This window comes from Channa argus, chromosome 15 (assembly GCF_033026475.1).
Source record: "Channa argus isolate prfri chromosome 15, Channa argus male v1.0, whole genome shotgun sequence".
Classification (NCBI taxonomy): Eukaryota; Metazoa; Chordata; class Actinopteri; order Anabantiformes; family Channidae; genus Channa; species Channa argus.
The window spans coordinates 11,374,147-11,400,565 of NC_090211.1; the positions used below are offsets into that span (position 1 = coordinate 11,374,147).

The window sequence follows — 26,419 nt, forward strand, 5'->3', positions numbered from 1 at the left end:
ATTGTAGAAAATGTGAGGTTCAAAAAATGCACACAATCTATTTAGGGACATATTTTGGACATTAAATACACACATCCATTTAATAAACGGAAATAAAGTCCAATGGTTTTTCTTACTGTTATTTTATATAATCACTTGCTGAATTTAAAATAATTACATTTCATTTAACTTGTTTTATTACTACTTCAAAAGTCAAGCAATGTTATATCTTAGACATAAAATTGCTTACTAAACCTCAAATGTCAGGGGATGAGTCTTAAGATGACAAGGACGCTTGACCAAAACGAGTGGGAGATTGCTGCTGAACAGGCAGTTCAAGCCTCTATAAAAGGAGCAACTTCAGACTTCTCTGAGAACTGACTGGCATCCCACACAGGTTAGTGTTTTGTGTGTGTTTATGCTCACATAATTAGCTTTTATATTTCCTTTTTTAGTCATTTATCATTACTCAAAGATGCTAATAACAAAGATGTAAAAAGAAATCCTACAACTACCATAGTTAATTTTTAAATCAAAAGATTTACAATGAATCTGTGATTTTATATTTTTTTAATGATCAAAATATTATTATATGTATATAAAAATGGATGAATTGTTACCTTTCTAACTGTGTTAGCTATAAAAGCCTATGAAGCAATATTAGGTTGCAAAGTTATTTTCTAATGTAAGTAATAGTGCTTTTGTACCTCACTTGTAAGTCCCTTTGGATTAAAGCATCTGCTAAATGAATAATGTAAAAGTAAATGTAATGTTTACTTTTGGAGAAACTAGGCAGATGAAAATATTTCAATTGTATGTCCTCTGCAATGATTATCTTAATCTCTCTTTAAAAGCATTCTTGAACAACAACAGGTCTGTGCCATTCATTTCGAATAAGCTTAGGTAAGACATGGCTGCAGTAAACAACCTTCAAAATATATAGATAGAAAAACAGTTTAAATCATTTAACATTATTGTGGACTCTTCTGGACTCTCATTTTTTTAGTCTTGACTAAAGTGCCAAAATGAGCACTGACGCAGAGATGGAGCAGTATGGCCCTGCGGCCATTTACCTCCGAAAACCAGAGAGGGAGAGAATTGAGGCCCAAACAGCTCCATTTGATGCCAAAACAGCCTACTTTGTGGTTGATCCTGATGAGATGTATGTCAAGGGTAAACTTGTGAAGAAAGAGGGTGGCAAAGCCACAGTTGAGACAGTAACAGGAAAGGTAGGTGTATGAGTCCTTTACTTGAAACTAATGAAACTGTGAAACAGGATGACATCCACTCCATAAAAGGTTATTTGTAACATATCCTGATAAACTGAAGTATTTTACTTTATTTTTAAATTTATGGCATCAATTTGATGAACATTTTCGTTGGAAAATATTTCTCAGAAAATCTCTGTTTCCTATTCAGACATTAACTGTAAAGGAGGATGATATCCATCCGATGAACCCTCCTAAGTTTGATAAAATTGAGGACATGGCCATGATGACCCACCTCAATGAGCCTGCTGTGTTGTATAACCTCAAAGAGCGTTTTGCATCATGGATGATCTACGTAAGTGTTAAATTTTACAGTTAGATTAAACATACAGATCAACTATATGCAAACATTTAAGAGATTTACCAAATGTATTTTTGAATACAAACAGGATGCCCTTACCAACCGGCTTTAGCTCAGTTGGTAAGGGCAGTTGTCCACGAACCACAAGGTGAGTGGCTCAATCCCTGGCCCTGGCTATATGTCAAAGTGTCCCTGGGCAAGACACTGAACCCCTAACAGCCCATTCCCCTGCGCAATGCTGGTCCAAGCCCAGTAGAAATTGGGGAGGAAGAGCACAGCAAACTGTGCCAAATCAACATGTGGACAATGATCCACTGTGGCAACCCTGTACTCACAGGATAAGCCAAAGGGACAAAAAAAATAAATAAATTTTTTTTAATACAAACAGGACTCCACATCAAGTTGAATTGAAATGCTGCAGCTCAAATGAGTGAACTTTCTTTTCTCCAGACCTACTCTGGCCTGTTCTGTGCTGTCGTGAATCCCTACAAGTGGCTTCCTGTGTATGATGCTCAGGTTGTTTCTGCATACAGAGGCAAGAAGAGGATTGAGGCTCCACCTCACATCTTCTCCATCTCTGACAATGCCTATCAGTTCATGCTCACTGGTAAGATGTTTTTTGTAAACAGATCACATGTTCATTTCTCTTTACGTGACACACAGACAAGGCACAACAGATATGACATGAATGTGACCCTACTATTCATAGTATTTAATAATTAGTATGTAATTAAGTGCTTGGTTATTTCAGATCGTGAGAATCAGTCTATCCTTATCACGTAAGTAATATACAAATTTCTAATTAACATTATACATCAATTACAAGAATTAAAAAGAAATATAGAAGAAAGATGTCTGTCTCTTCCCCCAGTGGAGAATCTGGTGCAGGAAAGACTGTCAACACCAAGCGTGTCATCCAGTACTTTGCAACAATTGCAGTGACCTCAGGTAAAAAGACAGAGGTAGTTCCTGGCAAAATGAAGGTAAGGAAAGCTGCCTTTACTGAGAAAGTGGAGAGAACAGTGTCTGTGTATGGTCTTTATAGTCTGTCTACAAAATATGTTTATTTAGGGTTCACTAGAAGATCAAATCATTGCAGCCAACCCACTGCTGGAGGCCTATGGCAATGCCAAGACCGTGAGGAATGACAATTCTTCTCGTTTTGTAAGTGTTTATAAAGGCGAAAAATATACATAAGCCATTTGAGCTGCAAATTAAAAACCTTACTGAAATAAATGTAACATGTTTAGGGTAAATTCATCAGAATTCACTTCGGAACCACTGGCAAATTGGCTTCGGCAGATATTGAAACATGCAAGTAATTTTGAACATTTTGTTTAGTCATTCTGGAAGTTACACTTATGATGCCAAATCAAATGTTTGGACAACTGTTGCTAAGACATATTAAACGTAGTCTCTGTATGATGTGCACGCATTACACTGTTACATGACATTGATTTGAAGAACTTCTGAAATTATTGTTGTTAGATCTGCTGGAGAAGTCCCGGGTCACCTACCAGTTGTCTGCTGAGAGGAGCTACCATATCTTCTATCAGCTGATGACTGGCCACAAGCCTGAGCTCCTGGGTATGTTATGGCGTATCAAAGACATTTTTAATTAAACTGTACATTTAAGGCAGTGGAAAAGATATTCATGCATTTATTATAATATTTTGCAGAGGCTCTTTTGATCAGCACAAACCCCTATGACTACCCAATGATCAGTCATGGTGAAGTGACTGTCAAAAGTATCAACGATGTGGAGGAGTTCATTGCAACCGATGTAAGACATAAATTAATCTAAACAGATAGTATCCCAAAAAAATCTTTAAAAAATACAAACAGCTTTCTTTTCATTTCAATGGAATAGATTGCAATTGACATCTTGGGCTTCACTGCTGAGGAGAAAGCAGGCATCTACAAGCTGACTGGTGCTGTGATGCATCACGGCAACATGAAATTCAAGCAGAAGCAGCGTGAGGAGCAGGCTGAACCTGATGGCACTGAGGGTAAATCTGTTAAAAGGGTCTGTGCAACATTTAGTGTAACGCTAATTATGTCCCAGGTCACTAATTTTGAGCTTTGTTTTTCATTAGTGGCTGATAAAATCTCCTACCTCATTGGCCTAAACTCAGCTGATATGCTGAAATATTTGTGCTACCCAAGAGTCAAGGTTGGAAATGAGATGGTGACCAAAGGTCAGACCGTGCCCCAGGTAAAAAGACTAAACACAAACAAAAAACATCTACAAGTATTCATTACTAATGTAAAAAGAACCAAGAAGGCATTTCAAACGATTGCCATTACTTCTAGGTCCACAATTCTGTCATGGCTCTGTGCAAGTCTATCTATGAGAAGATGTTCTTGTGGATGGTCCAGCGTATCAATGAGATGCTGGACACAAAGCAGCCAAGACAGTTCTTTATTGGAGTTTTAGATATCGCTGGATTTGAGATTTTTGATGTGAGTGAGTGAAAAAACAAACGCAGTTTAACAAATAAATACAATTTTGCGTTGCAACTAAAGACCTTTGCATAATTACAGTACAACAGCTTGGAGCAACTATGCATCAACTTCACCAATGAGAAACTGCAACAGTTTTTCAACCACCACATGTTTGTCCTGGAGCAAGAGGAGTACAAGAAAGAAGGCATTGAATGGGAATTCATTGACTTCGGCATGGACTTGGCTGCCTGCATTGAGCTCATTGAGAAGGTAAGCAGCCCTTTCTCAAGTGTCTTTTTGTAATTCATATTAAAATTGTTGTTTCTACTGGTTAATTTTGAACCTAATATTTAAATTCTTCTCAGCCAATGGGCATCTTCTCCATCCTTGAAGAGGAGTGCATGTTCCCCAAGGCCTCTGACACAACTTTTAAGAACAAGCTGCTGGATCAGCATCTTGGCAAGAGTAAGTGCTTTGAAAAGCCAAAGCCTGCAAAGGGCAAGGCTGAGGCTCACTTCGCTTTGATTCACTATGCCGGTACCGTAAACTACAATATCACTGGCTGGCTGGACAAGAACAAGGACCCCCTGAATGACTCAGTTGTTCAGCTCTACCAGAAGAGTTCAAACAAACTTCTTGTTCATTTGTATGCAGCCCATCCTGGAGCCGAGGGTAAGTTGACCGATCCAAACTAGCATTCTTATATTCATGTTCCAAGTTATTATAAACCTGAGCATGACAAGGAGAAGCAATGATTCACTGGCACTGCTTGTGTATTTATTTACTTGTGTTTTGAAAAATAGAGGCTGCAGCTTCTAAAAAGGGTGTCAAGAAGAAGGGTGGCTCATTCCAGACCGTTTCCGCCCTTTTCAGAGTAAGTATTGTTTCCTTATGGGATAAGAATAAAATAACATGTAAACAAAAATGTAGACAGACTTTTTTGTATTGCTGATCCACAGGAGAACTTGGCCAAGCTGATGAGCAACTTGAGAAGCACTCATCCTCATTTTGTCCGTTGCCTCATTCCCAATGAGACAAAGACCCCAGGTAAGACCTTTGTAATGTATCTTTTTTGGCTAACATAGTAACAAAGTGAAACATTTTAAGCAATATACATTTGCATTATTCAGGTCTTATGGAAAACCATTTGGTCATCCACCAGCTGAGGTGTAATGGTGTGCTTGAAGGCATCAGAATCTGCAGAAAGGGCTTCCCCAGCAGAATCCTCTATGGTGATTTTAAGCAGAGGTATCATTTTCAGTTCAATCACCATCATTTAATTATATTTTTACTTCAATGTCTGAAATGAAGAATCTCAGACTGCACTGAAATTCATCTTGATAAAACTTTAAAAATGATCTTTTATAGATACAAAGTGTTGAACGCCAGTGTCATCCCTGAGGGACATTTCATTGACAACAAGAAAGCTTCAGAGAAGTTGCTGTGCTCCATTGATGTGGACAACACTCAGTACAAATTTGGACACACTAAGGTAAATTTGGACTTTGGAGAATCAATTTACTTGTTATATAGTATGCGCCATTGTATCCATGTGCTAAACAATGTCCCTTACTGAATGTCATAGGTGTTCTTCAAAGCTGGTCTGCTGGGTACCCTGGAAGAGATGAGAGATGAGAAATTAGTTGAGCTGGTAACCATGACTCAGGCTCTCTGCAGAGGATATGTCACGAGGAAGGAGTTTGTTAAAATGATGGAGAGAAGGTAGGATTCTCAAACAGTACTTCAGTTTCCAATTACACACATGTTTTGGTTGAATTGTCATCCTCAACAGCTCCAAGAAATCACATTGTAATGGAATCACAATGGAAATTTCACATTGTCTATTACTATTTTTCCAGAGAATCTATCTACTCCATCCAGTACAACATCCGTTCATTCATGAATGTCAAGAATTGGCCATGGCTTAAACTGTACTTCAAGATCAAGCCTCTTCTGAAGAGTGCTGAGACTGAGAAGGAGCTCCAGGAGATGAAAGATAGCTTTGAAAAGATGAAAACAGATTTGGCAAATGCCCTGGCCAAAAAGAAGGAACTAGAAGAGAAAATGGTTTCCCTGCTGCAGGAGAAGAATGACCTGCAACTGCAAGTGGCTTCAGTACGTAAAATTACATATTCAGTATCATTTCTTTAATTCTTACCATATTATAATTGTAAATAATTGGATATGACTTAATATTAAAGTAGTTCTGTGGAAGTTCAAGGAGACAATATGCTGTGGATACATTATGTGCATACTTTACCTATAGCAAGAGATCACATAATCATATTATCTTCTTTGTATATTGTGTACTTTGCAAATGAATATAAAACTTATTATACTGAACATTGATTTTTTTTTACTGTGTGTTTAAAATGTACTATAGGAAGTTGATAATCTCTCTGATGCTGAGGAAAGATGTGAGGGTTTAATTAAGAGCAAGATCCAGCTTGAGGCCAAACTCAAAGAGACCAGTGAGAGACTGGAGGATGAAGAGGAAATCAATGCGGAGCTCACTGCCAAGAAGAGGAAGCTGGAGGATGAATGCTCAGAGCTAAAGAAAGACATTGATGACTTGGAGCTCACCTTGGCTAAAGTGGAGAAAGAGAAACATGCCACAGAAAACAAGGTTTGCATCAATACATAATGACCTAAAATTATTAAATGTTTATGGCTATCACTATGGAGTTATGTGAAAATAATGTGGAATTTATACCATTTTCAGGTGAAAAACCTGACAGAGGAGATGGCTTCTCAAGATGAAAGCATTGCCAAGTTAACCAAGGAGAAGAAAGCCCTCCAAGAGGCCCATCAGCAAACACTGGATGATCTACAGGCAGAGGAAGACAAAGTCAACACTTTGACCAAGGCCAAGACCAAGCTGGAACAGCAAGTGGACGATGTAAGTTAATAAATGCTTTTCAAGCCATTACTTTATCGCTTGAGTCAAATAGACTTCTGTTTCATAGTAAATATAGAATATACAATGTGCTATAAACAATTAAATACACAATAAAACCTTTTATTTCAAAAGCTCGAGGGTTCACTGGAACAAGAGAAGAAGCTCCGCATGGACCTTGAGAGAGCCAAGAGAAAGCTTGAAGGAGATCTGAAACTGGCCCAGGAATCAGTAATGGATCTGGAGAATGACAAACAGCAATCTGAGGAAAAGATCAAGAAGTAGGATTCTTCAATATTTCTCTTTCCTCACACACTACACTTCCGTACTTAATTTAATAGTATATACTTTCTTGATTCCCTCATCAAGGAAGGACTTTGAAATCAGCCAGTTCCTCAGCAAAATTGAGGATGAACAGTCTCTTAGTGCTCAACTTCATAAGAAGATCAAGGAACTCCAGGTAACATATGATACCAATGTTCTACCTAATGTTTTTTTAAACATGCTACAGTTACCGCTAATTAATAAGTCTTCTTTATCAAACTCTCATCAAATCTAGGCTCGTATTGAGGAGCTGGAAGAAGAAATTGAGGCTGAGAGAGCTGCTCGGGCTAAGGTAGAGAAGCAGAGAGCTGACCTCTCCAGGGAGCTTGAGGAGATCAGTGAGAGGCTCGAGGAAGCTGGTGGAGCAACAGCTGCTCAGATTGAGATGAACAAGAAGCGTGAGGCTGAGTTCCAGAAGATGCGTCGTGACCTTGAAGAGTCCACCCTGCAGCATGAAGCTACTGCTGCAAGTCTTCGCAAGAAGCAGGCTGACAGTGTGGCTGAGCTGGGAGAGCAGATTGACAACCTCCAGCGTGTGAAGCAGAAGCTGGAGAAGGAGAAGAGCGAGTACAAGATGGAGATCGATGACCTCAGCAGCAACATGGAGTCTGTTGCCAAAGCAAAAGTGAGTGGTTTATGTATAAATGTGAACTGCTACCAGTGAAACTTTACAGTATCTTTAATGTTGGATAAAAGTAAAACTTTAATGTTTATTTGCAGGGAAACTTAGAGAAAATGTGCAGAACTCTTGAGGACCAGCTCAGTGAGCTCAAAGCCAAAAATGATGAGAATGTGCGTCAGCTTAATGACATTAATTCACAGAAGGCAAGACTCCAGACAGAGAATGGTGAGTAACTTTAACAAAAGCTAGTAATACAAACCTGTAATGATCATTTTAATAAATATAATATTTACGTATTGTCATTCAGGTGAGTTTTCTCGCCAACTTGAGGAGAAAGAAGCTCTTGTTTCCCAATTGACCCGGGGCAAACAGGCTTTCACTCAGCAGATTGAGGAGCTGAAGAGGCACATTGAGGAGGAAATGAAGGTATGACATGTGAAACTAATAGTTGTAACAGGGGAAGATTTAAGTTTTTAAATGTATTATATTAAAAATCTAAGCTCAAGAATCTTTGCAGCACAAACTTCCATGCTTCCATTATTGCTAACTGAAACCTTTTGTGAACAACATTAATGTCTGATAATGAAAAGAAGATCCATATGACATGTATCAGTTCATGTCTTAACTTTATTTGTAAGTTGTAATGTTTGTAATGTTTTTTTTGTCATGTTTAACAGGCCAAGAATGCCCTGGCCCATGCTGTTCAGTCATCTCGCCATGACTGTGACCTGCTCAGAGAACAGTTTGAGGAGGAGCAGGAGGCCAAGGCGGAGCTGCAGCGAGGAATGTCCAAGGCCAACAGCGAGGTGGCTCAGTGGAGGACCAAATATGAGACTGATGCTATCCAGCGCACTGAGGAGCTGGAGGAGGCCAAGTAAAATATTCCTTTCTACTTTTTACATAGATAGATCAATGATAGATTGTTGTGTTTAGTTAGGTATAAGTGAATATTCTTCTACAACAGGAAAAAGTTGGCCCAGCGTCTGCAGGATGCTGAAGAATCCATTGAGGCTGTGAACTCTAAGTGTGCCTCATTGGAGAAGACCAAGCAGAGGCTGCTGGGTGAGGTGGAGGACCTCATGATTGATGTGGAGAGAGCAAATGCTGTGGCTGCCAACCTTGACAAGAAGCAGAGGAACTTTGATAAGGTAACATCAGTCAACATCAAACTGATTTAAGAGAAACAAAACTCTTTCTTAGTGAGAACTGATTTCTAATCTTCAACATATTATTAGGTCCTGGCAGACTGGAAGCAAAAGTATGAGGAGAGCCAGGCAGAGCTTGAAGGAGCACAGAAGGAGACTCGCTCTCTCAGCACTGAACTGTTCAAGATAAAGAACTCTTATGAGGAGACTTTGGATCAGCTGGAGACCATGAAGAGAGAGAACAAGAATCTGCAGCGTATATTAACTTTTTAAATTACTATAAGAGATACTGATTATATTGTAGCTTTTAAAAGAGTAATTTGTTTTGGTTATGTATTGTTATTTGTTTTTTAGAGGAGATCTCAGATCTGACTGAACAAATTGGGGAAACTGGAAAGACTATCCATGAGTTAGAGAAAGGAAAGAAAACAGCAGAAACTGAGAAGTCTGAAATACAGTCAGCACTGGAGGAAGCAGAGGTAAAACAATTTCAGTGTTTTACATGTTGTCATTGTCCAAATAATCTTATTCATAAAAGTCTCTGTTATTATTTAGCCTCACATTACTTCAAATGTGTTAATATGTTTAGAAAATATTATTATGAGTTATTCACTGTTGTCATTTCTTCCAAGGGCACACTGGAGCATGAAGAGGCCAAGATTCTTCGTATTCAACTTGAGCTCAACCAGGTTAAAAGTGAAATTGACAGGAAGCTGGCAGAAAAAGATGAGGAGATGGAGCAGATCAAGAGGAACAGCCAGAGGGTGATTGAATCCATGCAGACCACTCTTGATGCTGAGGTCAGGAGCAGGAATGATGCCCTGAGAATCAAGAAGAAGATGGAGGGAGACTTGAATGAGATGGAGATTCAGCTGAGCCATGCTAACAGGCAGGCTGCTGAGGCCCAGAAACAACTGAGGAACGTCCAGGGACAGCTCAAGGTGAGGACTGCATGAGCATTAAGTTTAAAAAACAAGTGCAAAGAGTTTTATACAGAAGTTTCATTACTGATTTTTGTTTTCTTGCCAGGATGCCCAACTGCACCTTGATGATGCTCTCAGAGGACAGGAAGATATGAAGGAGCAGCTTGCCATGGTCGAGCGCAGAAATAGTCTGATGCTGGCTGAGATTGAGGAGCTGAGAGCTGCTTTGGAGCAAACAGAGAGAGCACGCAAAGTGGCTGAGCAGGAACTAGTTGATGCTAGTGAGCGCGTTGGCCTGCTTCACTCCCAGGTTTGTTTTCCAAAATTCACAAAAAATGTATGTTTTCTCAAGATACAGTACATTACAAATATCAGATTAAACTTTTTCTCAAATATGTAGAACACCAGCCTTATGAACACCAAGAAGAAGCTGGAGGGTGACCTTGTCCATGTTCAGGGTGAAGTGGATGATGCTGTTCAGGAAGCAAGAAATGCTGAGGACAAAGCCAAAAAGGCCATCACTGATGTACTTTTGCTGATTGAATTATTTTTTCAATATGTGTGCCAATACAAGACATGTATTAAAAATAAATTATTATTCAACAATTTAAGGCTGCCATGATGGCTGAGGAGCTGAAGAAGGAGCAGGACACCAGTGCTCATCTGGAGAGGATGAAGAAGAACCTTGAAGTCACAGTCAAGGACCTGCAGCATCGTCTGGATGAGGCTGAGAGCCTCGCCATGAAGGGTGGCAAGAAGCAGATCCAGAAACTGGAGTCCAGGGTATGAACTATATTAGGCTTTAAATTCAACCTGGCTTTATCATCCTGACATTCTTAAAATCATCAAATAACAGGTCCGTGAGCTGGAAGCTGAAGTTGAGGCTGAGCAGAGACGTGGAGCTGATGCTGTGAAAGGAGTCCGCAAATATGAGAGGAGGGTGAAGGAGCTGACATACCAGGTAATTACAGTATACTAACAAAACTGTACTTTGGTAATATCTGTCCTCCTTAACTTAAAAAAGTTTATTTTTTTTATAAATGTTCATCTTATTTTATTCATGACATTTTGTATAATTCTTAAATGTATAGACTGAGGAGGACAGGAAGAATGTGAGCAGACTTCAGGATCTGGTGGACAAGTTGCAGCTCAAAGTGAAGGCCTACAAGAGACAGTCTGAGGATGTGGTAAGTTTGTCACACAAAGGTCAATGTAATAATAGTATTTAACTTTCTTTTTAATAACTTTTATTAAATCAATAAAGCAATAAAACCTAATCCTTAACAGGAGGAGCAGGCAAATACCCACCTGTCTAGACTCAGGAAGGTTCAGCATGAGCTGGAGGAAGCTCAGGAGCGTGCTGACATCGCAGAGTCCCAGGTCAACAAGCTGAGAGCCAGGAGTCGTGATGTTGGAAAGGTAAAATTGTTATAGATTGTTTATATCATTACAATATAAATTATGCTAAATCATGTTGATTGTTATATAGCCTGCAGTTATATTAACCAAATCCATATATACTTGGAAAGAGATTGTTTTACATTTGCTGTTCCTCTTTTTCCTCTTTTTTTAGTCTGAGTCTGCTGAGTAAGAATCATCAACCAGTGGAGTTCCTTCAAGAAAGTTCATAAAATATGAACCTGTGATTGGGGAATATTTACTATTTTAATAAAGATAATGAATGTTATCACTATCCCGAATCCTGTCATTTTCTTTGTATTTGATTGAGTCTGAAACAGTAGTAAAGCGATGTTTTAGGTCTCCTGCTACAGTACAGGTTTTCAGGACTTTAATGTCAGTGTTTACTCTGAGGTTTTGCAAGTATAATAAATTTTAATATTAATGTTTTGGGTATATAGTATAATTTGTCTCCAATCAAAGCTTATTATGTTTTGCATTTGATTAATATTGAAAAAAGAAACAAATGCATTTTGGTTTCCTCAGATTAACTACAGTTTGGGAAAAAAATTCTGCTCAAAAAGCCTTTGGTATATTTGGATTTCACATCACCTTTGTATGGTGACTGATGTCAAAGGATACCTCATGAGCCACATGATCACATTTTATCTGAACAATTACCTGGTTGTGTGTAATTCTATTAGAAATATAGCAAACTCCCTGAATTATTTTTATTCCTTACAGCTGGGTGGGTTGGAGTTGTCCTGGTAAACAGGTCTCTCCACTCTTCAATTTCAGTCATGTGTTGGATAGTTCTTCTTTCTGTCTCTGTCAGTGTATGTCTCTATTACACCCCCCCCCCCCCCCTCTCTCTCTCTACACATGCACACATGCAGTTTGGTATTTCTATTATTTTTAGGGCTTGCTTTGATATTATGAATTACATAGCCCCTAAGACTCAAAAGACAAGTATTCTCCCCTAAACAGACATTCAAATTTGTTAAGACTGGCAAAATGCCCTCACTTCGCCTAAATCATTTAGGAAAAACTTTTTTTGACCTTGACTAGGTAACAAATACAAGCCCATGTGCGAACACACACAGACACACAAACACACACACACACACACACACACACACACAGTGTTTTGTAGTAGATATCCTAAAGGCCAACTTCAAACAAGTAAACAAGTAAGAGTTAAGAAAAAAGTTCAGACTATTCCTATGTTTATATGTTTTCTTGATCTGGCACTTTGACTCAAAAAAATTGGATAATGGGCATAAGCCCTCACAATTGTTTAGGACACTTGAATCATGCTTCTTTAACAGATGTCTTCACATATCAAATGTAGTAGCTGGACAAAGTACATTTTGCCTTGTGTGGAACTTATTTTGGGCTTGATCTCAAATGAGTTGCCAACGGATTTCATGTCCTTTTAGAGAGTTATATAACGGGAGATTGAACTTATATGGATAGTAGCCCATCTTTAATTTTATTACAGGAATATGAGATGTGTCAGTGTCCTGTAACTGTAGACACCAAATATTTGGGGACATTTCCAAAACTAAGCTCCATGCATGGGTTTTAAAAGTATTACAGCAAGATCACTGTTAATAAATTGGTTTGATTTTGAGTTTGATCGGAGTATGCAAGTTTGTAACTGTGAATGTCATGGAATATATTTGGAATATATTTATAGCATTTTTTATGTATTGTTGAGAAGTTTTTGATAAGCATAATGAAAAATATTAAATATTGCATATTTTTAGGAGTTATATTTGTCAGGAGTATCACAAATGAGTTCACCCCAGACTTGCTTTAACCTCTACATTTATATCTAAGATGAATATTATTATTTCATTAATATGTGCTGACAACTGGCTTAAAATAGTGTCATCTAGGGGTAAACTCTCTTTTATTTCAGAGATCTCAAGCGTGCAAGTCAAGTGTCCTGCAACTGTATACCAGTGGAATTTGAAGACTTTACAAAACCAATGCCCAGAGCTGCCTATGAATAAAAAACAAAACAAAAAAACAACATGTGTGGACTTTAACGTCTGTTAAATCCAGAACTGCATTATTTGGTAGGGTATGCAAATTCTATTTTCTACTATTTAGTGAATGATCAACTTGTCATCCTTTTACAGTTGGGGGCAGCAGTAGACCAACATTTAAAGCTTAAGGAGTTTTAGTATAATCTAGGGAAAGAATAAATTACCATCTATGTCTTCTCTCTAAAAATCTCAAATAAACTTTTCTTTAGGTGGACCTTCAAACCTAGTTGGGTTTAGTAAAATGTCTTTCTATGTAATGTTATAGTCAACATTACCTGCTAAAAAACCTCAATTTAAACTTTTAACAAATTTTAACACCCATATTATGTTGGTCAATATTAAGGTTTTAATTGTATTTAGAAAAATCAAATGACATAACATCATAATTAATCCTGTAATTTTTAAACTTTAATTTATTAGTTACAAAGAATTATGCAAATCTTTTCCTTCAACATCACTGCCACAAAATAAGCAACAGGGTGAAAAGAGGCCATGACCAAATAGAGTGTGAGAATACTGCTGACCAGGCCCTCCTACCCTCTATAAATGAGGCAGCTCTGGATTTCTGCATGAACTGATAGGCTCCCAGCACAGGTGAGTATATTCCTTGCAGTCTCAGTTTGTACACCTAATGACTATGTGATAAAGTAAATGTATTGCTTATTACATACTGTATGCATATTTTCAAGAGTATAGTTCTCATATTCTATGCAACAAATCAATCAAAGGATTCTTGAATTTAAAACATTATTACAAAAATATTTTCCTAATAGAATCTTAACAAATTAAAAACAAACTTATCACACAATTATTTTTGTGTTGGTATTCAGTGCACATCTTGTTTCCACATTCATACATTAAACTCAATTGGAGTCATTTGGAGCCATGCTATGCCTCAAGTTAAAAGGCAGATGGGATCTTTAATGACTTAAATGCAGTTAAATAATAATACAGTTAATACTTAATACAGTCAGCATTTATTTAATTCAAGAGATTTTATATCAACTGTGTATTGAGATTTTTCTCAAATTAATTGATAATATCACAAAATAGACAAACTAAAACACTTTGTTTTTTTAGCATCTTGAGACTCTTCCAGCGATTGCACCACTCATATTTCTTTGGAACGAGCTGAGGTAAAATATGTCACAGTAGAAAACATTATGGGTTTAAGGCAATAACAACACTGTGTTAATAGGTTAACACTAAAGTGGACTCTTTTGGAATTCTTCTTTTTAGTTTCGACTAAAGTGCCAAAATGAGCACTGACGCAGAGATGGAGCAGTATGGCCCTGCGGCCATTTACCTCCGGAAACCAGAGAGGGAGAGAATCGAGGCCCAGGCTGCTCCATTTGATGCCAAAACAGCCTACTTTGTGGTTGATCCTGATGAGATGTATGTCAAGGGTAAACTTGTAAAGAAAGAGGGTGGCAAAGCCACAGTTGAGGCAGATAATGGAAAGGTAGGTGTCATTCTTTAAATAAACATCCTACTGTATGTTCTTCTATTACTTCTTCTGTATAGGAGCAGTGTTTATTAAGATTTATTTAAAGCAGTGGTTTGGTAAAACATTCAGTAAAGTCTTTATCAAATTAATATCACGCTGTGAACAATGACATTATTTTAATAAATGTTAATGTTGGAAATCATTTCTCAGTAAAAATAATTTCCTGTATTAGACATACACTGTAAAAGAGGACGACATCCATCCAAGAAACCCTCCAAAGTTCGATAAAATTGAGGACATGGTCATGATGACCCATCTCAATGAGCCTTGTGTGCTGTATAACCTCAAAGAGCGTTATGCATCATGGATGATTTACGTAAGTTTCTATTATTTTATACTGATTTAGTGTAAATATGTTGACATCAGTATGTTAAAAATCTGTTTATTCTCTCTACCATTACAGACCTACTCAGGATTGTTCTGCGTTGTTGTGAATCCATACAAGTGGCTTCCTGTGTATGATTCTATAGTTGTGCAGGGGTACAGAGGCAAAAAGAGAATTGAGGCTCCACCCCACATCTTCTCCATCTCTGACAATGCCTATCAGTTCATGCACACTGGTAAGAATAAAGTTACAAATGTTTAACTTTAAACTTATAATATATTTATAATACACCAATATTATACCAATATTGAATAAATATTGAAAATAAAATTCGTGTGTATGTGTGTGTTTTAGACCGTGAGAACCAGTCTATCCTGATTACGTGAGTATTACATAAACTGTCATGTAAAATCGTACTTAAGTTATGATAAAGAAGCAAAATATTGACAATGTGTTTCTTATACTCCAGTGGAGAATCTGGTGCAGGAAAGACTGTCAACACCAAGCGTGTCATCCAGTACTTTGCAACAATTGCAGCTCTTGGTGGTAAGAAGGCAGAAGTAACACCTGGCAAGATGCAGGTAGAGTTGACTATTTAATAGAAAGTTTTTCTGCAATGTACATGAATCAGCAACAACTTTAAAACCACCTGGTAGGTTTATTTTGGAGTTAACAGGGGTCACCCTGGGTAGCCTGACTGGACAGTGGCCCTGCATGTAGTAAACTGTCAACTGTCAGTCATAGCCAGCATTAAACTTTTGCCATGCTGACCCCTGTCTACCACAACATCAAACCCACCAGGTGATTTTGAAGTTGTGGCTCCTAAGTTTATATAGTAGCTAATGTAACCACAACCTACCCTTGCAGGGATCCCTTGAGGACCAAATTGTTGCAGCCAACCCGCTACTGGAGGCCTATGGTAATGCCAAGACTGTGAGGAATGACAACTCCTCACGTTTTGTAAGTAATTCAGGAAATATATTTAAATAGTTTATTGCTGTTGTTTGTTGTCCCTAATTAAAAAAAATAATGGTATCAATTATCTGGCTCTCTAGGGTAAATTTATCAGAATCCACTTTGGCTCTTCTGGAAAGCTGGCTTCAGCTGATATTGAAACTTGTAAGTTTGTTTGGTAGTGTGACTTAATTTATGTGGACTTAAATGTGATCTTCACTACAATAGTACTGTCTAAAGGAACCCAACAGTCACCCACTTGCTTTATTCTTAGATCTGCTGGAGAAGTCCCGTGTCACCTTCCAGTTGTCTGCTGAGAGGAGCTACCATATCTTCTATCAGCTGATGACTGGCCACATGCCTGAGCTCCTGGGTATGTTAACAGATCATCTAAATTTTGAAAGTAACTACACAAAGAAACAATAAGAGAATAAAAACCTATGGATTTCTTTTGTGCTTATCTAGAGGCTCTTCTGATTACCACGAACCCCTATGACTACCCAATGATCAGTCAGGGTGAAGTCACTGTCAAAAGTATCAATGATGTGGAGGAGTTCATTGCAACCGATGTAAGACATAAATTAATCTAAACAGATAGTATCCCAAAGAAAATCTTTAAAAAATACTAACAGCTTTCTTCCATTTCAATGCAATAGACTGCAATTGAAATCTTGGGCTTCACTGCTGAGGAGAAAGCAGGCATCTACAAGCTGACTGGTGCTGTGATGCATCATGGCAACATGAAATTCAAGCAGAAGCAGCGTGAGGAGCAGGCTGAACCTGATGGCAATGAGGGTAATTACCAAAATATTACTATTCTTATAACATTTACTTAATGCTATTCAATGGGGTTTTAGGTGTGGGAAATTGCTCCAAAGTTGGTGTGTAATTATTCCTTTGTTTTTCTTACCATCAGTGGCTGACAAAATTGCCTACCTCTTGGGTTTGAACTCTGCTGATATGTTGAAAGCTCTGTGCTACCCAAGAGTCAAAGTTGGAAATGAGATGGTGACCAAAGGTCAGACCGTCCCACAGGTAATAAAACAGAAAATATGCATCAAGATTATGTTTACATTTTGACAATATTTGCATTTTGACATGAAAATTCTATTCTGAAATATTCCCATGCCTAAAATCTTATTTCTAGGTCAACAATTCTGTCTCGGCTCTGTGCAAGTCTATCTATGAGAAGATGTTCTTGTGGATGGTCATCCGTATCAATGAGATGCTGGACACAAAGCAGCCAAGACAGTACTATATTGGAGTGTTGGATATTGCTGGATTTGAAATTTTTGATGTGAGTGAAAAGAAAAAAAAAACGCAGTTAATAAATGTATAACAAATAAACACAATTTTGCGTTGCAACTAAAGACCTTTGCATAATTACAGTACAACAGCTTGGAGCAACTCTGCATCAACTTCACCAATGAGAAACTGCAACAGTTTTTCAACCACCACATGTTTGTCCTGGAGCAAGAGGAGTACAAGAAAGAAGGCATTGAATGGGAATTCATTGACTTCGGCATGGACTTGGCTGCCTGCATTGAGCTTATTGAGAAGGTAAGCAGCCCTTTCTCAAGTGTCTTTTTGTAATTCATGTTAAAATTGTATATTCTACTGGTTAATTGTGATCCTAATATTTGAATTCCTCTCAGCCAATGGGCATCTTCTCCATCCTTGAAGAGGAGTGCATGTTCCCCAAGGCCTCTGACACAACTTTCAAGAATAAACTAAATGATCAGCATCTTGGAAAGAGTAGGGGCTTTGAGAAGCCAAAGCCTGGAAAGGGCAAGGCTGAAGCTCACTTTGCACTGGTTCACTATGCCGGTACAGTGGAATACAATATCACTGGCTGGCTGGACAAGAACAAGGACCCCCTGAATGACTCAGTTGTTCAGCTCTACCAGAAGAGTTCAAACAAACTGCTGTGCTACCTGTATGCTGCTCACGGTGGAGCTGAGGGTAAGAAATAGGGGGGGAGCAGAGTGATTAAACAATTCAATATCCAGCACAGATTTGTTATCTTATTAAAAGAGTATGGATACTGCTGGCAAATGTTTGTAGAATAAGAAATTCTCTCTAGTCAAAGCTATTTTCAATTAATAGTTTTAATATTAATCTCCTAATTAGTAAAATTTCACTACTACTACAAAGCTGAGAATTATGTCCATTCATACAAAACTGACACTTTCACAAAGAAGGCTTACATAATGTAATAACTTCAGTCCCCTTAATAAAGCTGAATGTTTTCCAAAATAGAGTCTTCAGGTAAGAAGGCTGGTAAAAAGAAGGGTGGCTCCTTCCAGACAGTGTCTGCCCTTTTCAGAGTAAGTATTTTTTCATATTCTAGGAAAAACAGTTAAATATCTCATAGTGAAATAATACTGACATATTATCTAATAATGCTGATACACAGGAGAACTTGGCCAAGCTGATGTCCAACTTAAAGAGCACTCATCCTCACTTTGTCCGTTGTCTGATTCCCAATGAATCTAAGACCCCAGGTAAGAATTTTAAGGCCTGATTTTTGTAACATACTGTAAATGACACAGTGGCAGAAATAACTTAAAACTACACAAATTTGCCCCTTTCAGGTCTTATGGAGAATTTTCTGGTCATTCACCAGCTGAGGTGTAATGGTGTGCTGGAAGGCATCAGAATCTGCAGAAAAGGCTTCCCCAGCCGAATCCTCTATGGTGACTTCAAGCAGAGGTTACTGCTGTTTTGATTACGCGAACATCACTTTATTGAGAACTGCAAGTACTAAGAAGTACAATAAAGGTTAAAAAAAGAATAGATGCATACAAAACATAATCATAAGGACATACTTCTCTCTTGTAGATACAAAGTGCTGAATGCCAGTGTCATCCCTGAGGGACAGTTTATTGACAACAAGAAAGCTTCAGAGAAGCTGCTGGGCTCCATTGATGTGGACCACACTCAGTACAAATTTGGACACACTAAGGTAAATTTGGACTTTGGAGTATCAATGTACTTCACTTGTTTATACAGTACTCTATGTGCTATTGTATATGTGCTAAACAATGTCCCTCGCTGAATGTCATAGGTTTTCTTCAAAGCTGGTCTGCTGGGTGGCCTGGAAGAGATGAGAGATGAGAAACTTGCTGAGCTGGTAACCATGACTCAGGCTCTCTGCAGAGGATATGTCATGAGGAAGGAGTTTGTTAAGATGATGGAGAGGAGGTATATTTCTCAAACAGCATGACTAACTGTACACTATTTTTGTTCAACCATTATTTTCAGAAGTTGCATAAAATTACACTGCAGTAGAAATTATATATTCTCAATAATTTTTTTTTTTTTCAGAGAATCTATCTTCTCCATTCAGTACAATATTCGCTCCTTCATGAATGTGAAAAATTGGCCATGGTTGAAACTGTACTTCAAGATCAAGCCTCTTCTGAAGAGTGCTGAGACTGAAAAGGAGCTGCAGGGGATGAAAGACAACTTTGAGAAGATGAAAACAGACTTGGCTACTGCCCTGGCCAAGAAGAAGGAACTGGAAGAGAAAATGGTTTCCCTAATGCAGGAAAAGAATGACCTGCAACAGCAAGTGGCTGCAGTAAGTAAAATTAAACATCCATTACTTTTTACAGTACATACAAAATATAGTGTAGATGACAGATACAAGCTCCTGATACAAAAAAGTCCTATAAGTGTTTTTTTATTCTGAATGTGCTATTCCAAAGCTATGAAATAACAAAATATTGCATAAATTAAAACCATTAACAATGAAAGTAATTGATTTCTTCTACTGTGTGTTCAAAATGTACTATAGGAAGTTGATAATCTCTCTGATGCTGAGGAAAGATGTGAGGGTTTGATTAAGAGCAAGATCCAGCTCGAGGGCAAACTCAAAGAGACCAGTGAGAGACTGGAGGATGAAGAGGAAATCAACGCTGAGCTCACTGCCAAGAAGAGGAAGCTGGAGGATGAATGCTCAGAGCTGAAGAAAGACATTGATGACTTGGAGCTCACCTTGGCTAAAGTGGAGAAAGAGAAACATGCCACAGAAAACAAGGTTTGCATCAATACATAATGACCTAAAATGTTTAAATGTTTATGGCTATCACTATGGAGTTATGTGAAAATAATGTGCAATTTATACGATTTTCAGGTGAAAAACCTGACAGAGGAGATGGCATCTCAAGATGAAAGCATTGCCAAGTTAACCAAGGAGAAGAAAGCCCTCCAAGAGGCCCATCAGCAAACACTGGATGATCTACAGGCAGAGGAAGACAAAGTCAACACTTTGACCAAGGCCAAGACCAAGCTGGAACAGCAAGTGGACGATGTAAGTTAATAACTGCTTTTCAAGCCATTAAAGTATGAAATGGCTAAAATAGATTGATGGGAATGACTGCTTATATAGAACAAAATAATTTAAATCTAAGGATACATTTTGCATTGTACAAATTTAAAATACAATGATAAATACAATACAAACTTTATTTCAAAAGCTTGAGGGATCACTGGAACAAGAGAAGAAGCTCCGCATGGACCTTGAGAGAGCCAAGAGAAAGCTTGAAGGAGATCTGAAACTGGCCCAGGAATCAGTAATGGATCTGGAGAATGACAAACAGCAATCTGAGGAGAAGATCAAGAAGTAGAGTTTTTGCTGTTTTCTTTTTTACTGTGCTACTGACTTTAATCATAGGTGTGATTCTTAGTCAGGCTGTATAGCACTTAATGTTCACCTAATTATGGATTATGATAACATTGGTGATCTTTAACTTTACAACTATTTCCATAAATTTAAGATTTTAATATAATTACATTGTGTTAATTACATGGTGTATGACAGAATACTCAACAAATCCATTAGGTAGTAAAAATAAGACAGAATTTAGTAAAGATTATACTTTAGCTGCCTATGTATGATCATATATAGCAGTTAGTATATTAGCAGTGTCGCTGTGACCATGTTAGCCCAGTCTCAAATAACTACAAAACTTAATGTGATGATTTAATTATTAATGAGACTTTAATTTGACACCTTTTCCACAAGAATCCCCAGTCATCTCAAAACATGTTTATTTTAAAAAATGTAAACAATGAAACTCTCAATCACTTGCAATCACTTTTTTAACGATGTTTTCTTAAAAGAAAAAGGAACATTAAATAAATTCTTATTACAGAAAGGACTTTGAAATCAGCCAGTTCCTCAGCAAGATTGAAGATGAACAGTCTCTTGGTGCCCAGCTTCAGAAGAAGATAAAGGAACTCCAGGTAAAATATTTGATTTACATTAAAGACTCAGTAAATTATAAAAATACATTATATTCCAGTAAAAAAAGTATTTTTAATGTTTTAACCGTTAAATCTAGGCTCGTATTGAGGAGCTGGAAGAAGAAATTGAGGCTGAGAGAGCTGCTCGGGCTAAGGTAGAGAAGCAGAGAGCTGACCTTTCCAGGGAGCTTGAGGAGATCAGTGAGAGGCTCGAGGAAGCTGGTGGAGCAACAGCTGCTCAGATTGAGATGAACAAGAAGCGTGAGGCTGAGTTCCAGAAGATGCGCCGTGACCTTGAAGAGTCCACCCTGCAGCATGAAGCTACTGCAGCAAGTCTTCGGAAGAAGCAGGCTGACACTGTTGCTGAGCTGGGAGAGCAGATCGACAACCTCCAGCGTGTGAAGCAGAAGCTGGAGAAGGAGAAGAGCGAGTACAAGATGGAGATCGATGACCTCAGCAGCAACATGGAGTCTGTTGCCAAGGCAAAAGTGAGTAGTTTATGAATAAATGAGGAAGCTGGCTTTCATTATGCTCATAAACGTGAACTGCTACCAGTGAAACTTTACAGTATCTTTAATGTTGGATAAATGTAAAATATTAATGTTTATTTGCAGGGCAACTTAGAGAAAATGTGCAGAACTCTTGAGGACCAGCTCAGTGAGCTCAAAGCCAAAAATGATGAGAATGTGCGTCAGCTTAATGACATTAATTCACAGAAGGCAAGACTCCAGACAGAGAATGGTGAGATACTCCACCTGTATTAAAAACAAGTTAATAGATACTAAATATAGGAAATGTACTGTTGGTCATACTGTATGTTTACTGGCATTCTGTACTTTTAAATGAATATGTAAAATGCTAAGAAGATGAAGACTAACTTCAATAATTAAACATGAATATTTGTCATTCAGGTGAGTTTTCTCGCCAACTTGAGGAGAAAGAAGCTCTTGTTTCCCAATTGACCCGGGGCAAACAGGCTTTCACTCAGCAGATTGAGGAGCTGAAGAGGCACATTGAGGAGGAAGTGAAGGTATGAAATAATAGCAGTTGATCCTATGCAATTACACTTTATAAGACAAAAATTAACTAATCAATTCGGTGCTGGCGTAAACAGTGTAATGATTATCTGAGAAATATACATAAAGAGATGATTAAGAGAGGGAGCGATAGGTAGGGATCAATCTATTTAAAAGAAGAAAATATTAAGTTAAGCAAACTGAGTGACTCAGACATTCCTCTTTAACATGGTTCTTAAATGTTTAGAGTGAATTGGACTGTGTTGTCAACAGGCCAAGAATGCCCTGGCCCATGCTGTTCAGTCATCTCGCCATGACTGTGACCTGCTCAGAGAACAGTTTGAGGAGGAGCAGGAGGCCAAGGCGGAGCTGCAGCGAGGAATGTCCAAGGCCAACAGCGAGGTGGCTCAGTGGAGGACCAAATATGAGACTGATGCTATCCAGCGCACGGAGGAGCTGGAGGAGGCCAAGTACAATATTCCTTATTACTTTTTCCATAGATAGATTCATTTTTACTAGCATTTTGTTACTTTAAGTAAAAGCAAATTTTCAGATCCATGATAGATTGTTGTGTTTAGTTAAGTAAAAGCATATTTTTTTCTACAACAGGAAAAAGTTGGCCCAGCGTCTGCAGGATGCTGAAGAATCCATTGAGGCTGTGAACTCCAAGTGTGCCTCATTGGAGAAGACAAAGCAGAGGCTGCAGGGTGAGGTGGAGGACCTCATGATTGATGTGGAGAGAGCAAATGCTGTGGCTACCAACCTTGACAAGAAGCAGAGGAACTTTGATAAGGTAACATCAGTCAACATCAAACTGATTTAAGAGAAACAAAACTCTTTCTTAGTGAGTAACGCTTGCTACTGTTCAACATATTATTAGGTCCTGGCAGACTGGAAGCAAAAGTATGAGGAGAGCCAGGCAGAGCTGGAAGGAGCCCAGAAGGAGGCTCGCTCTCTTAGTACTGAACTGTTCAAGATGAAGAACTCTTATGAGGAGACTTTGGATCAGCTGGAGACCATGAAGAGAGAGAACAAGAATCTGCAGCGTATGTTAAATGAAACTTCTGTGACCTATACTTTCAAAATAATATATCATATTTCTTTGACAAAAATATACGTCAGGATTAACAAATTTTTGATTTTAATTGTTCTGCAGAGGAGATCACAGACCTGACTGATCAGATTGGTGAGAGTGGAAAGAGTATCCATGAGCTGGAGAAAGCAAAGAAGAGTGTGGAGACTGAAAAGTCTGAAATTCAGTCTGCACTGGAGGAAGCAGAGGTACAATCTTGATTACAATATCAAAAATCAAAAATATTTAAATATTTAAAAGAATATATTATGTGTAACCCTGCATTCATTTAGATTTTCATATTCCAAAAAGTAATTATCAGTATGTGTGTGAATTTTTAGGGGACACTGGAGCATGAGGAGGCCAAGATTCTTCGTGTTCAGCTTGAGCTTAACCAAGTGAAAGGTGAGATTGACAGGAAGCTGTCAGAGAAGGATGAGGAGATGGAGCAGATCAAGAGGAACAGCCAGAGGGTGATTGAATCCATGCAGACCACTCTTGATGCTGAGGTCAGGAGCAGGAATGATGCCCTGAGAGTCAAGAAGAAGATGGAGGGAGACCTGAATGAGATGGAGATTCAGCTGAGCCATGCTAACAGGCAGGCTGCTGAGGCCCAGAAACAACTGAGGAACGTCCAGGGACAGCTCAAGGTGAGGACTGTATAAGAATTAAGTTTAAAAAACAAGTGCAAAGACTTTTATACAGAAGTTTCATTACTGATTTTTGTTTTCTTGCCAGGATGCCCAACTGCACCTGGATGATGCTGTCAGAGGACAGGAAGACATGAAGGAGCAGGTTGCCATGGTGGAGCGCAGAAATGGTCTGATGCTGGCTGAGATTGAGGAGCTGAGAGCTGCTTTGGAGCAAACAGAGAGAGGACGCAAAGTGGCTGAGCAGGAGTTGATTGATGCTAGTGAGCGCGTTGGCCTGCTTCACTCCCAGGTTTGTCTTTGTTAATTAAACAAAATTGTATCCCAATAAATATGTGAGACATTCCATTAATTATTTTCTTATCTTGGTCAATATGTAGAACACCAGCCTTATGAACACCAAGAAAAAGCTGGAGGGTGACCTTGTCCATGTTCAGGGTGAAGTGGATGATGCTGTTCAGGAAGCAAGAAATGCTGAGGACAAAGCCAAAAAGGCCATCACTGATGTGAGTACAAATCTCAACATCTATTTTTTATTTTCATGTTTAACGTGTACAGCTGGAGTGTGTAAACATTTTGGATATTCACTATAATTTTAATTTTAAATAAAAAAAAACATTTAGGCTGCTATGATGGCAGAAGAGCTGAAGAAGGAGCAGGACACCAGTGCTCATCTGGAGAGGATGAAGAAGAATCTGGAAGTCACCGTCAAGGACTTGCAGCACCGTCTGGATGAGGCTGAGAACCTCGCCATGAAGGGTGGCAAGAAGCAACTCCAGAAACTGGAATCCAGGGTATGAAAAAAAAAATATTTGAATGGTCATAAAAGGTAATTTAAAGATGCATCTTCTGTAGTCTATCTGTAGTAAAATATTTGATCAACTATTTCTTTCATTCACTACGCTATAGGTCCGTGAGCTGGAAGCTGAAGTTGAGGCTGAGCAGAGGCGTGGAGCTGATGCTGTGAAAGGTGTCCGCAAATATGAGAGGAGGGTGAAGGAGCTGACATACCAGGTAATTTCTGTTTAATCTAGAAACTATAAGGAGTTTCAGAATCTTTTAATCAGTCTCTTTACATATATGTATAAAAAAAAAATTTATATTTAGACTGAGGAGGACAAGAAGAATGTGTTCAGGCTCCAGGATCTGGTTGACAAGCTGCAGCTCAAAGTCAAGGCTTACAAGAGGCAGTCTGAGGAGGCTGTAAGTCCAATGTTTTGTGATATAACAGATAGAAAGTGTCACAAATTAATAGAGGTATAAGGAAATCCTACTAATATAATCTAATTAAAGGTATGGCAATTTTAAATCCTTTACAGGAGGAGCAGGCCAACACCCACCTGTCCAGACTGAGGAAAGTTCAGCATGAGCTGGAGGAAGCTCAGGAACGTGCTGACATTTCGGAGTCCCAGGTCAACAAGCTCAGAGTTAAGAGCCGTGACACTGGAAAGGTAATTTATTTTGTTGAAATATAAATACAAATGTGGCACCTCGGTGTTATAGGGGTTTTCAATTAATAAACCAATTGAAAATACAATACTGTTATTATCTTTTAGAGATAATAGAAACACCTATACAATGGAGTATGTGTCTTGTAAAATTTACTGGACCACAAAATATATACATAGATATAGCTTAAATGTTAGTACTACATGCTGTATTTTTTTTTAAATCATTGTATTTTTTTTCCTTTTTTCCAGGCTGAACCCAGTGCATAAGAGACAGCATCTTCTTGAAGCATTTTGACAGTGTTCATAAAATATGAATGGGCTGTTGAACTGTCTTTTTACAGTGTGTTATCAAATAAACTGTTTCCTCTATTATCTATTTTTCCTTTTATCTATTAAAGTCACATTAGAGTTCAGCACAGCAGTTCTGTGAAACTGCATAAATTAACTTAAGTTAGTGATGAGCGCGTTCAGTTCAATAAGAAGCATTTCTCTCCTAAATGTGGTTAATACCCTTGTGACAAGTCTCATTCTGCTTAGTATTCCCGTAGGTTTTAAAATGAGTGATTGAACACTAAAGACAACTTCACATTTTACAAAGCATAAATAAAGACATGAATTGAGATTTATTATTGTTGGAATATAAATACAGCATCATAGATAAAACATAACATTTAAACCACAATTAAACACACAGATGGATAATAAACATTGCTGAAAATCACTACAGCTTTAATTAAAATGTGTTAGATTGAATTAAACATTTGATAGATAAAGAATGTGTTTCACTATATCTGATATCTTACGAAATAGACCAAAACACATGTTTTAATTTACTGTAT

General features: G+C 38.1%; 1 protein-coding gene across 1 annotated transcript; it reads left to right on the forward strand.

Moving 5' to 3' along the window:
• The first annotated feature begins 833 nt into the window (after positions 1–833).
• Positions 834–25,952, forward strand: LOC137100087 (uncharacterized). The gene is given in 78 exon segments (XM_067477718.1): positions 834–882; positions 986–1,208; positions 1,399–1,542; positions 1,999–2,155; positions 2,300–2,327; positions 2,420–2,531; positions 2,620–2,712; positions 2,799–2,862; positions 3,037–3,135; positions 3,228–3,331; positions 3,419–3,557; positions 3,645–3,763; positions 3,862–4,011; positions 4,093–4,263; positions 4,359–4,665; positions 4,797–4,867; positions 4,953–5,040; positions 5,124–5,241; positions 5,362–5,485; positions 5,579–5,715; positions 5,853–6,108; positions 6,377–6,619; positions 6,716–6,892; positions 7,025–7,170; positions 7,259–7,349; positions 7,449–7,838; positions 7,934–8,060; positions 8,143–8,261; positions 8,513–8,709; positions 8,800–8,983; positions 9,071–9,236; positions 9,335–9,459; positions 9,613–9,921; positions 10,010–10,213; positions 10,304–10,429; positions 10,516–10,686; positions 10,760–10,864; positions 10,995–11,090; positions 11,191–11,322; positions 11,477–11,490; positions 14,607–14,817; positions 15,035–15,178; positions 15,266–15,422; positions 15,542–15,569; positions 15,657–15,768; positions 16,055–16,147; positions 16,243–16,306; positions 16,416–16,514; positions 16,607–16,710; positions 16,798–16,936; positions 17,058–17,176; positions 17,289–17,438; positions 17,531–17,701; positions 17,797–18,103; positions 18,401–18,468; positions 18,558–18,645; positions 18,736–18,853; positions 18,983–19,106; positions 19,209–19,345; positions 19,469–19,724; positions 19,941–20,183; positions 20,280–20,456; positions 20,623–20,768; positions 21,301–21,391; positions 21,490–21,879; positions 22,006–22,132; positions 22,303–22,421; positions 22,681–22,877; positions 23,017–23,200; positions 23,288–23,453; positions 23,564–23,688; positions 23,821–24,129; positions 24,218–24,421; positions 24,510–24,635; positions 24,753–24,923; positions 25,039–25,332; positions 25,449–25,580; positions 25,830–25,952. Coding segments are annotated over 77 exon segments (11,715 nt in total). The 5' UTR covers positions 834–882; positions 986–1,004; the 3' UTR covers positions 25,848–25,952.
• Positions 25,953–26,419: the final 467 nt, after the last annotated feature.